Source organism: Xiphophorus hellerii, unplaced genomic scaffold, assembly GCF_003331165.1.
Source record: "Xiphophorus hellerii strain 12219 unplaced genomic scaffold, Xiphophorus_hellerii-4.1 PGA_scaffold_81__1_contigs__length_211163, whole genome shotgun sequence".
NCBI lineage: Eukaryota > Metazoa > Chordata > Actinopteri > Cyprinodontiformes > Poeciliidae > Xiphophorus > Xiphophorus hellerii.
This window is the reverse complement of record NW_022587656.1, coordinates 192,110-207,806: the sequence shown is the minus strand read 5'-3', so window position 1 is coordinate 207,806 and position 15,697 is coordinate 192,110. Positions and strand designations below refer to the sequence as shown.

Here is a 15,697-nt window from a genome sequence, read left to right as displayed (position 1 = left end):
CATTGCAATTAACATCAGAGTATTTCCTGCACTTTGCTTGTACCAGTGAACCCATGTCACAGTTTCAAATTTCTCAGTCATTACGCATTTCAAAGTCACAGGTTCCCCGAGCTGGACTGTGACCACAGGAACTAAAGTATCTGCAGTAAAAAGAAGAAAAGATAAAAGCGTTAAATGATAAAGATCAGTTTAAAAAAGAAAAAAACTGCTTGCAGATAAAAGGTTTTTTTAAATTATTTTTTTCTGCTTTTAAATCTACTTACATCCTTGATGAAGAAGGAACAGTACAAGCCATAGCAGAGTCATGTTGCTACTGTCTTCATAAGGACACATAAAGCTTAAGAAACTGAGGGAGGTGTGGTCGTTCAGACTGTCAAATGCATCTGATTGGCTAAGAAAGAATATACACTCACGGGAATTTGCTGCCACAACAAGGCTTATTTTCAGTGTGCAAAACAATTTTATTTGAAGCAAATAGACAAGTCATCACCTTTTCTTTTAAGACCGCTATATCACAGATTTTATACAAGACATTATACTCATCTAGCAAAGGCACAAGATGAATCCTCATATGTCAGGTAGCCTTGATCCAGCACCACCCGGTCAGAGCTTTGTCTTTATCAATGAGCGTTATAATAGTAAAAATAATAAATATGTTACACTTATACTTCAGCAATGCCAATTTTAATCCGCAGTAATTACATTGCAAAACATAATTCCAGCACATCATTACATTATGGCACATCATGGTCATGGTCTAACGTCTGGAAAACATGTCTGCTGCTATGTTCCACAAATTCTGCGGGCAAAAGATGTCTGAGTGGGACAGATTTGAACTTCTACTATTTAAAAGTAGAAGTTCTAGCTCAGGTTATAAGAGGAAATAATATTAGCTACCATAACTATGCAGATGACACACAGCTCTACATTACGATGTCACCAGGTGACTCAGAGCCCATCCAATCACTGAACAGATGCTTAGAGCAGATAAATGTGTGGATGTGCCAAAACTTTCTCCAGCTGAACAGAAACAAAACTGAAGTTATTATTTTTGGACCTAAAGAGAAACGATCTAGAGTTATAGATCTAGAGTCAATGCACAGCTTCAGCTATTACAACTAAACACCAGCGATCAGGCCCAAAACCTGGGAGTAGTGATGGACTCTGACCTGAACCTCCAGAGCCACATAAAGACAGTTACAAAGTCGGCCTTCTATCACCTGAAGAACATTTCCAGGATTAAAGGACTAATGTCTCAGCCAGATCTAGAGAAACTCATCCATGCGTTCATCTTCAGTCGTATTGATTATTGCAACAGCGTCTTCACAGGTCTGTCCAACAAATCAATCAAACAGCTGCAGCTGATCCAGAATGCTGCTGCTTGCATTCTCACTAAAACCAGGAAGATAGAGCACATAACACCAGTTTTAAAGTCCCTCCACTGGCTCCCTGTAGCTCAAAGAATAGACTTTAAAATACTGTTGTTAGTTTATAAATCACTGAACGGCTTAGCATCACAATACATTAAAGATCTACTTTTATTGTATCAACCTTCCAGACCTCTCAGGTCTTCTGGTTCTGGTCTGCTCTGCATCCCCAGAACCAGAACCAAACGAAGAGAAGCAGCTTTCAGCATCTATGCACCACAAATTTGGAACAAACTTCCAGAAAACTGTAAAACAACTGAAACACTGACTTCTTTTAAATCTCAACTAAAAACCCACCTGTTTAGAATTGTATTTGAAATGTAATCAATTACAAATTTATTGATGGAACTTGACTTAATGCTGTGTTTTGATTATTGATTCTATGTTGCTTTGTGTTTCTGTGTTTGTAATGATGTAAAGCACTTTGAAATGCCTTGGCTGCTGAAATGTGCTATACAAATAAAATTTGATTGATTGATAAAAAACAACTTGTAATTTTCTAAAATGAAAGATTCTGCACTTATTTAGCTGAACACCAAATTATTACTACATTTAAACCTGCTGTATGTAACTTTTATAAGAAATATGTTTTTTCACATATTTATCACAACTATCACAGTCATGACAGCATAAAATGAAACAGATACTCTGTGAAAAAAAAACATTGCCATTGTAATTGGAAGAAATTCACCACTTCCAACCAAAAACAGCCAATCAGAGTCAGGAGGCGTGTCAACCTCTGCTAAATATGCTAATGGCAGAGATGGAGGATTAATAGTTTTCCTGTAACAGAAAAACCATTAATCCACGCACACAGGCTTGATTGACAGCTCTAAGACCTGCCTCTGGGCTGTGATTGTTTTATTTCTAGTTAGCACTGGAAACACTGGGAGAAGTCAAAGGAACTTTATTTTTTTCATCTCTTATTGACTCCCTGTCTCAAGAACTCGTCCATGCATCAGAAATAGTGGCTGCACCAATAGATCCTGCTGCCTGGCCATATCCTGCAGGTGATGAAATCAGAGTATGTTCAATATTTTACTATTCAAAATAGTAAAAAGCAGTGTTGTATAGTAACGAAGTAAAAATACTTCACTACTTTACTTAAGTATATTTTGGAGTACTTCATACTTTCCTCGAGTATGGAAAATTTTTGATGACTTTCACTTTTACTTCACTATATTTCCGAACTTAATCGCGTACTTTTACTCCGATACATTTTCAATGTGTGGTTTAGTTACTCGTTACAAAAAAGCGAGAGAGAGAAAAGCAAGTGTTTTGACCCCACCTACGCAAATAGCAAGTAGGCTACCGAACAAAGTCGGTAGCCTGCTTGCCTGGGCTTGTTCATCACCACCAATAGGATACACCTGTTTCGCTTCTCCCATTAAACACAAAGAAAGTCTCGCAATCAGCAGCAGCCACATGGAGGAGGAGGCGGAGACCACAACGACTGCAACTACGTCGGACACGGCTCCAGGGGAACCACCAGCTGGTGATGAGAGCCCATGGCCTTATTTAAACATAATACACTCTTTCGTGGGTGTTAAAGATTCGTCGTACCGCATGCAGTGTATGTTATTCCTGCCCGAAGATGTGGAAATTCTATCTTACAAAAACTCCCCGTCCAACTTGAAGAAACACATCGAGGTAACGTCTTATGAAATGGTTATAATCCTCCTGTTTCAGTAACAATAGCTTGGTCACTAGGCACTACTGTATTGTGAAATCTTGACCATAAATGAACTTTGTTTGGCATTGTTTCAGTTCCACACGTGGTGTATTTAGCTTAGGCCTAATGTTGACTGTAGCAGGCTACCTAGACTCCTCTGTTCAAGGGGGGACAGAAGCCATAGCGATAGCAATTTAGACTAAATTTAACGAATATAGGAAAGGCATGCAAGTTCAAAACCAGGTTTACAGATGCCAATAAGCTGCATTTCCCTCCCAATTCTTTTTTTCTTTTGCATAATGACCAGTTGTGTGCACCACCTACTGACTGTAGGATTGACTGATTCACTGATTTGTGAAGTAGAGTAATCGTAACAGCTCTTTTTCTTCATGTTGGCCGCATTTTCTGTACTATTTATTTTTCTCATTTTCAGCACTGACCTTACTTGAAGGGAAAACTTAAGGCTTACAAAAACTTTGTATTTTCTGTCCTGGAGGGTATACTAAGAAGCTGGTTCAGTTGTAAAGCAGGTTAAGTTAACCTTGTGCTATAGGTAAAGCACCTAATTTTCTTAACTAAATGATGCCTGCAGGTATATCTATTAGCAGGTTTAATTTTGCCTGCACTTGGTTGTGTACATTATTTTAAGTGTATTTGACAAGTTTACCAAAATATAAAAAATGTCATTCAAACTGCATTTGCTTTGTTTTACTTTTTACTTGTACTTTTCATTACATTACTTGAGTACATCCATTTTTACAGTAATTTCCATACTTAAGTACAAGAAGTTTCAGATACTTTAAGACTTTTAAAAAGAGAAGAGGCGATATTTGGTGTGATGAGATTTATTTTGGGGTGCCAAATAAAATCTCATCCAGTGCGGCAGTGGCTAGGTCCGACCCTGCTTTCAAATTTTCAGCTTATTATAACAAAAGTGTGTGAATAACCAACAGAAGCTGGTGTGTCAATCAGCTGCGAGTTTTCCCACCTCCCCTGAAGTGGCTCATTTACTTTGTAAACAAGCTGAATTCAAACACAAAGTTTACCATCTTGAAACCTTTGAAATTGCTATTTAAAGCATGGGGGCTCACTTTATGACTTCAACTAATATATTTAGTAAACTCACAATATTCTCAGAAATTGATTATACTATAGGGGGTATTTTCTCTGTTCCTGCTGTAGCGCCTTGTTCCTCAAAACTATCCATCCTGTTGATGCTATTTTCCACACAAATAAGTTTATCCACAAAATTCTGACCAATCACACCATAGTTTTATATCCAGAAGAGGGAAAAGAGTTTACCAGGAAGGTTGTGGAAAAAAAAAAAAAAAAAAAACAGTGGACGACCAGATGCTGAAATCAAAATTATTCTATTTTCTGTGTAACTTCCTGAGTGACACACAACTGTTTGTAGAAGCAATCTAGATTTTTAGTTGGTGGAAGGATCCAGAAGGCCAGGCAAGATCATTTTAATTGTATTGCACAATTTCAGCAATAAGGTAATTCAAAGCGCTTAGTGCGAGTAGGAGAATAAAACAAGAAGCAAGCAAAAACTGTTGCACTGCAGTAGCAAAAGGACAGACTGAAAAACAGACTACACTTTATGATTTTTCCATTTTTATTCGATAGCAACAAATAGGACTGTAGCTTTAATTTAAAGGAAGTTTTACAGTTTTCTAGAAGTGTGCAGATATTTATAGTGCAAAGATTTATTACATAAAACTGCTGCCAAACCCCAGAAAAAAGAACTGTGGTGCTTTTGCAATGAGGGCAGTTTGAGTTTCTTTGTTTTTAAGATGTTAAAAGAAGATGATGCATTAGTAAATTGTGATATCTCTCAATTTATTATTTCTCAAATCTTGCTGCAGATAGATTTGAATCTACATTTTGTTGTTCATATAAATACTGAGCATTTACAACTTCATATTTGACCTGTGAATACACACTTTCTTCAGTTTTCAATTGTGTTTTTATCTTTCCGTCTTGAAGTTTTTCCCTCATCGAAATGCAAGGCAGCGTAGTTCATTTCTTGTCCATCTTTAGTCTGAGTGGAAAGAATAAAATACATTAAAGTTTTAGTCATAGTCCACACTAATGTAAATAATTTTATACAAAAATAAGTAATTTAATAATATGCACTTACAAAATTATCCTGGTTGATTCTCATTATGTTTTGCTGTTGAAATAAAATTCAACAAAAAGGTACACTTACAGTTTTTTCTTTCAAAGCATTTCATTTATATGTGTTTTTGTTTTTTACAATTTATGTTGTGGCAAAAATAGTAATACAGCAAATAAAGCTTACCTTTAAAGTTTCTACATAGCGATCTTTGAGTTTGGTGACAGATAAAAAAAATATTTATAGTGAAGGAAATGGCCAAGCAGATTATTATGATCATCAGCACATTAACTTTAGAACTTGGTGATTGATCTGAAAAACAAGTGGGAAAGAAATATATCATTGTCTTTAAAGAAGTAACGTTTGCGCAGCTTAAAGCATCAAACTTCATGTACAAAAATCATACCTGCTGTTGGTTTAGTTTCTTTTCCAAATAATATTTCTCCACATGTTGCCACAGCACAGTACAATGTATCAGAGGAGTTGAAGTTCTTAGAAAAGCTGTAACTACATTTTTTCTGAGCATTTGATGTCAATGTGTTCTCACAAATATGCAGTCCTTTGTCATTAGTGTAGATGATTTCTGGATGCGACTGTTCTGATCCGGTTCTAAACCAGAACACACTGAGTTCTCCTGAACAGGCTTTGTCCTCAGACTGAGAGACGACTGAACACTGAAGAGTCTCTGAGTCTGCTGGACGGGCAGGATCAGAAACTGGGTTCTGAAGAACAGTGTAGCTTATTGTCCTTTGAGATTTTCCTATGAAGAAATTAAAGAACATAGATTTAATTCTAAAAAAGAATAAATAAAGAGAACAAATACAAAGAAAAAAGTAACCTTTTTCTAAAATCGCTTTTCATAAATTTGTCGAATTAGTATAACTATCGGATAGAACATAAATATAGTTCATCATTATTCAAGAGCTAAGCATAAACTTTTCTAAGGCATCATGGACAAATATTTAAGAATAATGAAGTTAACTTTGTCTACAACCAGTATAATTTTCTTCATTTTCCTTGTACTTTTTTTTTAGTTTGTTCTACAAGATTTTTGTTTCAACTTTTAGGAACTTTACAACTCCCTTACTCGCACATTTTCTGTACTTTTCCTTTTCAAAGTTTTAGTCACATGGTTTTACTGCAAACAGCAGAATATGACCTTGTGATATTTTTAGAAAATGTTACTTCCTTCTCACTCATTCACACAGTTTTTATTGAATCCGGACGGTTAAAAGGAACTTAAATCTGTCCTGTAAAGCTCATTTTTGTCTACAACAAATACATTTGTGTTGCTGCTGTATATTTTAAATATGACATATTAGACCTAGCCATTAATTAAATTTTTTGTGTATAATTTTTGTGCATTTAGGATATTCTGAAATATATAATTTTTAGATAATCACTGTGTGGATAGGTTGACATATCTTGAAATAATTTCATTTTTGCACGCAAGGCGGAGTTTGTTACTAAAAAGAAAAATGTATAAGACTCATTAATCATTTATGACTGAAACTCACAAATTGAATTGGTCATGTCAATAAAGTAGTAAACTTTTGGCACTATTTCACTTTGTGCCCAGTGTGGCTATGAGGTTTTGGGATATATAAAACTTGTGTTTATTACAAAACATTTAAATGATTAGATCACATGATTACCTTTTATTGACAAGTAAGTTCCACTCCAAATAGATTCAGTCCAGTCCATTCGAGCACAGTGATACATTCCTTCATCTTGTAGAACTGTCTCCATAATCGTTAGATTGCCGAGTTTGTCATCAATTGTTGCTTTCATTCTTGAAGCAGGTGCACTTGGATCGTATTTTGGGTCTATGCTTTTCTGTTGCATCACAATGAATTTTAGAGTACCTCCTGCACTCTGTTTGTACCAGTGAAGCCATGTGCCCTGAAGTCTCTCCGAAAAAGCACAAGACAAAGTCACAGGTTCACCAAGTTGAACCGTGACCACTGGGACCAAACAATCTGTGTCATTAAAAAATACAGAAAAACAATAAGGAAAAACATAAAAATATTTAATGAACATAAGAAATTTCATATCATTCAGTTACTTAACTGATGAAATGTTACTTACGCCCCTTGGTGAAGAAGAAACAGTGAAGCCCATAACAGAAACATGCTGACACTGCCTTCATTGAGACCCTTGATTCTTAAATAACAGGGGGAGGTGTGGAGATCCACAGTCAAATGCCTCTGATTGGCTATGACGGCATATACAATCAAAGTGCACTTCCTGCCACAGTACAGCAATGTTCTTTGAAAAACCCACTACAATTACACTTGGTGATGTTAACAGAAGTTTCCAAAGTGCCCTCCTGGATAGTTGAACTCAGGGCCAAGCAATTACCCAATGATCTTTGAATGCAACATACAAATACCAAAAGATCAGCCTGTGGTAAAAAACTAAAGTATTTTTTGTCACTCATTTAGGAAGGCAAATATAAATATTGGATACATTTATTATATAGAGAGTAAAATATTTGATGCCTTAGCTTTTAGTAATCTTGATGATTCTGTGTTTGATCTTTTTGACACAGAAATGAAATGCATCTGAAATGTATTTTAATTTCTATGCACTTAGCATTTGGTTATGTTTATTACACTTTGAGTAACAGCAGAAGCTTCGCTGCAGACTGCAGATCCAAGAAGGAGCTTTGTGGAAACAGGTGGAGCTTTGTTAGACCAAATGTTTAGGCAACTCAGAATGTGGCTTCTATTCAAGACTTGAAGATTCCTCAGCAATGCATGAAAGAACCAAAGCAAGATTTCAGGTATGTTTTCGGTGAGGGATGAGTCGTATGCATTGACACCAACATGCAATAGTGGGACGATGGCATACTCAGATATGGATACTCTGTCACTTAGATTCAAGCATGGAAGAGGAACACTACGTCCATTATTTATGGTCATTAATTTGTATCATAAACAAACATTAATGATAAGACAAAACCTTTTGTTCTGGCTACCATACTACAGCCTGACATTATAAGATTGAGTTAAATTAAACCAATGGTAATTTAATTTTTTATTAAATAATTGTTTTCTTCACTTCACATGTAGAGAGATTCTGCTGTGAGATTTTAAAATTAATCTCACAGCAGTATAGTGGGATTGAATGCATTTATTGAATGAAAGTACGTAGTAATTTTAAAATATGGTTGATGCAAATAACCATTTACCCTGACATCATTCTATGTGAAAAAAAAGACAAACTGATTTTGTGTGTGAGTGCACTAACCTCGTTGTGTTGCCAGTGGATCTTGCATTAGGTTCCAAGCTTGACTGCGAATTCTAATACAAATTTCTGTCTACACAGATTGATCTAAAAGTTTTTGACTCTGTGGATGTTGACACTCTCTCTGGTTACAGCCCAGCATATGAAGGTCAAATAACAGCACACTTGGGTTTAGAAAATAATAGATAGATAGATAGATAGATAGATAGATAGATAGATAGATAGATAGATAGATAGATAGATAGATAGATAGATAGATAGATAGATAGCATTTATTGTCATTGAACAGGATTCAACGAAATTTCTGTTGCAGCTCCCGTGCAAAAATTCACATATATACAATAAAAATAAACAAACACACAATAATAATAATAACAATATATACAACTAAAATTAACTAAAGGCACTCAACCACACCAAAGAAGTAGCAGCAGGTCCAATTATGGCAAAATGCAGATGATGTGACAGTGCAAAGTGCAGAACAATATGGCTGTGTGGGGATGGGGGATATGTATGTGTGACTGCGAGGTTATGATATGTGTGGGAGGGGGGGGCGGCAGGGAGTAATGGCTCTGACGGCTGTGGGGAAGAAACTGTTTCTCAGTCTATTTGTTGTAGTCCATATATTCCTGTACCGCTTGCCTGATGGCAGCGGCACAAACAGTCTGTGGCCCGGGTGGCTGGAATCCATGGCTATGGATCCAGCTCTCTTCTTGACCCGGCCTATGTAAATGGAGTCCAGAAGTACTTTATTCATCCCAGCAGGGAAATTACTTCGCAGTTACAGCATAGAGACAAGACAAGGCAAGAGACAAGACACAATAACAACGTCCGGGTGTTGAGTCTGGAGTTTAGCTGCGGTAGAGCTGATGACGTCACAGGCCACCGCTGCATCAGCTGATGGGGGAATGTAAACAGCGATCAAAATGGCGGACGTTAACTCCCTCGGCAAATAGTACGGCCGCATTCCCACAGCCAGAAGTTCAATGTCCGGGCTACAAATCTGTTCCTTCACGTTATCATGACCGGGATTACACCACCTCTCACTCACATAAAGTGCAATCCCGCCGCCCCTCTTCTTCCGACTCTTGGAAAGGAAATCCAGGGACCTCCACGCTGCAGTCCGGAATAAGCGAGTGCAGCCAGGTTTCCGTGAAGCAGAAGATACTGCACTCCATGTACTCCTTCTGGGTACCGCTGGTTTGTGCCGTCTCCTCTTCTCCCTCCGTTTAACGGCCAAACCTGCAGCCCCAGTCGTCCCCTCCGCAACCCCTCTGGGGCCACAGGCCTGCCCCCGGGCAGCAGCAGAGGCCCACACAGCGCAATCAGCCATTCACGCGAGCAAACAATGCCGCCACTCCATTCAGCGAGGCTCTCCACAACAAAGAGCAGAAAAAGCAGCAGAAGAGCGCAGAGAACAGCGACAGAACCACATCCAGCCACCGCGGAAAGCCCAACCGACGATTCATGGGTTCTTTAAGCACGGATCCTTAATCGGTTACAGCAAATATACACAGATTAACACACACGACGGGAGCTGCGTCTGCAAGCAGCCAGCTGTGCCGGCGCCATCTTGAGACAAATCAAGACAAAATATTTCAAAAAACGTTCACTGCTTGAATAGCTAAAGAAGATGGGCATTGACAGTAATGATGATATAAACTCCAATCATGCAGAGAAAAATACAAGTCAGAAAAGACCATTATGCAAAATCCAACAAATGGGATGAAAAAGAAGGCGAGAAGAATCGACACCATCAGTGTCGGGTCCCGGGGATGACATTCCTAACCTACATCAGGAATGCTCATCCTCAACCGGGGCTCCATTTGTGACAAAAGTGAGAAATGTTTTTTGTACGTTAGAGTTATTTACAGCCAGGCTGCACTGTGTCCATCTCAGGCTGTCCTTCTAGTGTTTAGTCATACTTCTACTGGTGAAAAGCTTTCCCAGAGCTTGTTGGTGGTCTGCAGCACCTGATGTTGCATAGCGTAATCAGCCTGATGCTGAACACGTAACGTTAATGCAAGTTTGTTGTGTTTTAGTCCTCGCTGAAATTGCACAAGTGGCAAACTGATTTGGTTGCACTCTGTGGTTTACCTATTTTATCCCATTTAAAGCCAAATTAATCCCAAATAGGTGACTTGGTATTTTTTTGGCAACTAATTCCTCCATATTTGGACTTTAGTTTTCTAAATTGGCACGTCATTACATTCATGTTTACATTGTTCCGTCCACAAAAAAATTCCAAACATCTGCTGTGCAAATATTTCACCCATCATCTTTTGTTGAACTGATGAATATCAGCAGGGAAAATGTTGCACATTGCCCAACCTCATTGGAAAACCATTTTTGTTTGTCCATACATTTTACAAACGAGGAGAAATGTAATGAGTTTTAAATGGTAGTGTAGGTGAAGTGTTGGTGGTTTGAATTTATCTAAATTATTGCATTTTTATTTTGGATAGGTTAAATAGAAACTACTTGTTACTGTAATTGCGTTGGATAAAATTTTAAATGTAAATATACAATATTTTCACTCATGCACCAATTTACAGTTAGTGTCTATTATTTGCAGCATTAGTTCTTAAGAGAATGTCATCCATATCCAAATAAAATTGTGACTACGTAATATCCTTAACTGAATCGAATATCAATCGAATTGAATTGGGCTCTTCTGAATCGAACAGAGTTCAGAAATCCGAATCGATACCTCTCACTGTTAAACAGCTTAAAGGTGGTGAAACTCATATCCACATAGCCTCTCATAACGTTCCACTTGGTCAATGAGGAAGGATGCAATATCTAGGACAGGCGTCAAACTCCAGCCCTCAAGGGCCGATGTCCTGCAGATTATAGATGTGCCACAGGTACAAAACACTGGAATGAAATGGCTTAATTACCTCCTCCTTGTGTAGATCAGTTCTCCAGAGCCTTGCTAATGACCTAATTATTCCTATTCAGGTGTGGTGCAGCAGAGGCACATCTAAACGTTGCAGGACAGCAGGCCTTGAGGACTGGAGTTTGACATCCCTGATCTAGAGGATAGGACTGATTTTTTTCTTCTGCGCAGTCTGGTTTTGTTTAGGATCCTTCTCAGAGTGTGTACAACAGGTGCTGACCTTGATTGCTGTCGTCCTTTCAGATGTGTCCCTGCTCCAGCACACCTGTATCCAATGAATGGCTCGTTACCAGGCCTGTTCAATGCATCTGGTGAGGGAATTCAACTATTTCATTCTGGTCTGTTGCAGTACGGTAGCTCCCAAGGACTGACCTTAAGCACCCCTGGTACATGCTAATGTTGACTTCATCCACAATGTGCACACAAGAATATTTTTACACATGATCACAGTCTGGACAGTTTCACCATGAGAACTCTTTGTTTTTTTATTACAAAATTGTCTGTTTTTCTGCCTTATTTCTGATTTCTTCATGTTTTTTTATGGTGTGAGGCACTTTGAGCAGCATTGTTGCTGAGATGTGCTATATACAAATAAACGTAACGCCTGTGTTATCTCCCTGTCTGCATTGTACTCTACAGAACAGCATATCACACTAAATAGACTGTGTAGATGGGTTTTATTCTCCCTCTAAGGAGAAGTTTTAAAAATATTTTTAATAACCATTTTGTAAATCCACATTTAAACCCATTTGAAATTAACCATCAAGCTAGCTGGTTGTCATTGAGGTTTTAACTGTGCTTAAAGAGGTATAAATTTTATTTTGAAAAGTCAAAAGAGCAATAACTTTATATTTGAGTAGACTGACAAGTGGACTTTAAAATACGTTCAAAAAAGGTAGTTTATTGACAAGTTCCAATTACATTTCAATAATGTTTTAAATTTTGTATATTCTTTTGAAAAATTTTGTAATTAGAGCAGAAACAGATATATTTACATAAAAAAGTTATGAGAAACTTTATTCCACATCAGGGCAGTTTGAGCTTGTTTCAAATATTAAGATAATACAGGACCACAATTATGATGGTCTTAGTTACTAACAGAGAATTAATTTGAATCTACATTTGTTCATTATAAACACTGTGCTATGTCATAATTATATCATATTTAACTCGTGAATACACACTGTCTTCAGTTTTCAGATGCCGTTTTATGTTTCCTCTTGGTGTTTTCCTTTCGTCAAAATGTAAGGCAGCGTAGTTCAGGTCCTGTCCATTTACCGTCTGAGCAGAAAGAAAATATTGCATTAAATTTTTGTTTCATGTGACATTCAGGTATATTTTTTAAGACTTTTAAACACAATTTTATATAGGTCACTTACAATATTATCCAGTTGATTCTCGTTCTGTTTTGCTGTTGAAAAACAGTTCTCAATGGTTTGCTCGAAAGTTCAGTTTTACTTCATAGTAGATTATTTAGGTCTTTATTTGTTTCAAATACACAAGACAAAAGATACAACTGACCTTTAACGTTTCCACACCATGATCTTCGAGTGTGGTGGCAGATAAAACCGATATTTACAGTCATAGAGATGACTAAGCAGATTATTATGATCATCAGCACATTAACTTTAGGACTTGCTGACTGATCTGCAAAACAAGGTGAAAAAGAAATATATCATTGTCTTCAAAGATTAAATAATATTTGCATAAGTATTTGAAGTACAAAAACTCTTACCTGTTGTTTTAATTCCATTTCCAAATAATATCTCTCCACATGTTGCCACGGCGCAGTAAAATGTTCCCTTGTCAGAAGAGCTGAAGTTCTTAGAAAAGCTGTAACTACATTTCTTTTGAGTTTCCACGTTCGATGTCGCTGTGTTCTCACAGTCACGAAGTCCTTTGTCAGTAGAATGGATGATTTCTGGATAGGACTGTTCTGATCCGGTTCTGAACCAGAACACACTGAGTTCTCCTGAACAGGCTTTGTCCTCAGACTGAGAGAGGACTGAACACTGAAGAGTCTCTGAGTCTGTTGGACGGGCAGGATCAGAATCTGGGTTCTGAAGAACAGTGTAGCTCGATGTCCTGGAGTTTGCTATGAAGAAATTAAAATGTATATTAAACTGTAAACAAGAGTTGTACTATTTTTATTTAGGATAAAAATAATTTGATTCTTGATGTCAAAAATAAGAAGTCATCTATCTCAGTTTAACCTGAAAAATGTTTTATTGATGTTTATTTATATATTTTCAGGTTTTTTTTATTGATAATTATGTCAATTTTGCTAATCTAAATAAATAAATGTAATGTCATCTTTTTTGTAGAACAAAAAGCAAGAAATAGAGAAGAAAATACCATTTGCCTTTTTGTTATATTTTTAAAATGTCTCACAAATAATTTAAAACAAACCAAATTCTGGTCCCTTTTACTGAGGCCCATGTAGTTTATCAGTTATATTTGTCTGCAGTTTCTTGTGTTTGGATGTGGATTTTAGTGACAAAAGGCCAATTGGTTTAACATTTTTTAATCTTGCTAGTTCACTTGACCACAAATTTTCTTCATCAATTAATCCTGGTCAGAGATGCTGTTTTCCATCTTATTCAGCATAAATCCCTATAATATCCCTAATATAATAACATTAGGAGTTTTTCAACAAACTCATAATGTTATTGTGCATGTCTGTTCATTTTGAAAAGCAATAATCTTTACTATAAAGAAAATATTTGTCCGTGCTAGATTTGGTGTTTAAACATTTAAACAATAAATATAATATTATTTAAGGGTGTATTGTATTGTTTGATGCCTCAGCCAATGGTAAGAGACATCAGTGGAATATAGAAAAACAATAAATCCATAGATACCCAAAGTATCAAGAGTACTTATTTTGAGAGTAGAGATGCCAAAAAAGAGATTAATCTAAAAACTAAGTTTCCCATGAGCAATCAATCTCATTGCATATTAAACATAGTCAATCATTTATGACTAAAGCTCACAAATTGTATTGATCAGAGACGTAGATCAATGTCTAATGTATTTCTTTCTAGTTTAACTTAATTCTCCAGTCCAAGTGGAGCCGTGTTTTTTGGAGAGAAAGAGACACATTCAGACGGAGAAAATATTAAATCAGTTCTTTACCTTTTACTGATAAATAAGTCCCAGTCCAAGTAGATGCAGTCCAGTCCATGTGAGCACAGTGATACATTCCTTCATCTTGTAGAACTGTCTTCATAATCGTTAGATTGCTGAATTTATCATCGTTTGTTGCCGCTATTCTTGAGGTAGACGCATTTTGTTGATAATTGGGCTTTATGCTTTTCTGCTGCAACACAATGAATTTCAGAGTATCTCCTGCACTCTGTTTGTACCAGTGAAGCCATGAGGTGCTTTGAAATTTCTCCAAAAAAGCACAAGACAAAGTCACAGGATCACCAACTTGAACCGTGACCACTGGGACCAAAGAATCTGTATCATTTAATGAAAACAATAAGGAAAACAACAAAAATATTTAATTGCCATCAGTTGCTTATCATTCAGTTCCTTAACTGATGAAATGTTACTTACGCCCTTGGTGAAGAAGAAACAGTGAAGCCCATAACAGAAACATGCTGACACTGCCGTCATTGAGACCCTTGATTCTTAAATAACAGGGGGAGGTGTGGAGATCCACAGTCAAATGCATGTGATTGGCTATGACGGCATATACAATCAAAGTGCACTTCCTGCCACAGTACAGCAATGTTCTTTGAAAAACCCACTACAATTACACTTGGTGGTGTTAACAGAAGTTTCCAAAGTGCCCTCCTGGGTAATTAAAATAAAAGTCAGGCAATTATACCAAACATCTGTTATTTCAACGTAATATGTAAAAATTAAGAAATCTCAACTCACAGGACATGTATCAGGTCTTTGCTGGACTGAAAAATAAATGTTTTGAAAAGATGTTTTCAGACACTATTTATTCGCTGTTATTTTAGGGGAGTGTATTCAAGCACACACTTTCTGTTTACAGTACTGAACATAAAATAATGGAAACGCAATCTAAATTTCTTGTGGGATAAATTATCAGATGATACTACACTGGATATCTATGATCTGCTTTATTTGACAATTATCTTTATCTGACAATAAAAAATCGTTGAATCCTGCAACTTTTGTAACTGGTGGCTGGAAGAAGAGCCAGATGACTGATGCACAGCCTGGATTACTGGATTTCACACCTTTATATACAGCATCAGATAATCCAGAATCACAATATAAGAAGTATGTCAGACATAAGAAGGTATTGTCTTGTAGTAGAAAGTTCGCCCTTCGCAGTTTCTTGATGTCTTTGT

The 15,697-nt window shown here is 36.9% G+C and overlaps 2 protein-coding genes across 2 annotated transcripts; both read right to left on the bottom strand.

Moving 5' to 3' along the window:
- Window positions 1-4,688: 4,688 nt before the first annotated feature.
- LOC116716706 (uncharacterized) lies at window positions 4,689-7,534 on the bottom strand. Its single transcript, XM_032557525.1, has 6 exons — window positions 7,307-7,534; window positions 6,874-7,197; window positions 5,625-5,978; window positions 5,405-5,530; window positions 5,243-5,275; window positions 4,689-5,143 (listed from the first exon to the last, which is right to left on the bottom strand). Exons 1-5 carry the CDS (start codon window positions 7,365-7,367, stop codon window positions 5,247-5,249), a joined length of 894 nt encoding a protein of 297 aa, XP_032413416.1. The 5' UTR covers window positions 7,368-7,534; the 3' UTR covers window positions 4,689-5,143; window positions 5,243-5,246.
- Window positions 7,535-12,429: 4,895 nt separating this feature from the next.
- LOC116716711 (uncharacterized) lies at window positions 12,430-14,970 on the bottom strand. Its single transcript, XM_032557530.1, has 6 exons — window positions 14,928-14,970; window positions 14,502-14,828; window positions 13,102-13,461; window positions 12,888-13,013; window positions 12,746-12,777; window positions 12,430-12,647 (listed from the first exon to the last, which is right to left on the bottom strand). The coding sequence occupies exons 1-6, from the start codon at window positions 14,968-14,970 to the stop codon at window positions 12,510-12,512; spliced, it is 1,026 nt and encodes a 341-aa protein (XP_032413421.1). The 3' UTR covers window positions 12,430-12,509.
- Between the last annotated feature and the right edge of the window lie 727 nt (window positions 14,971-15,697).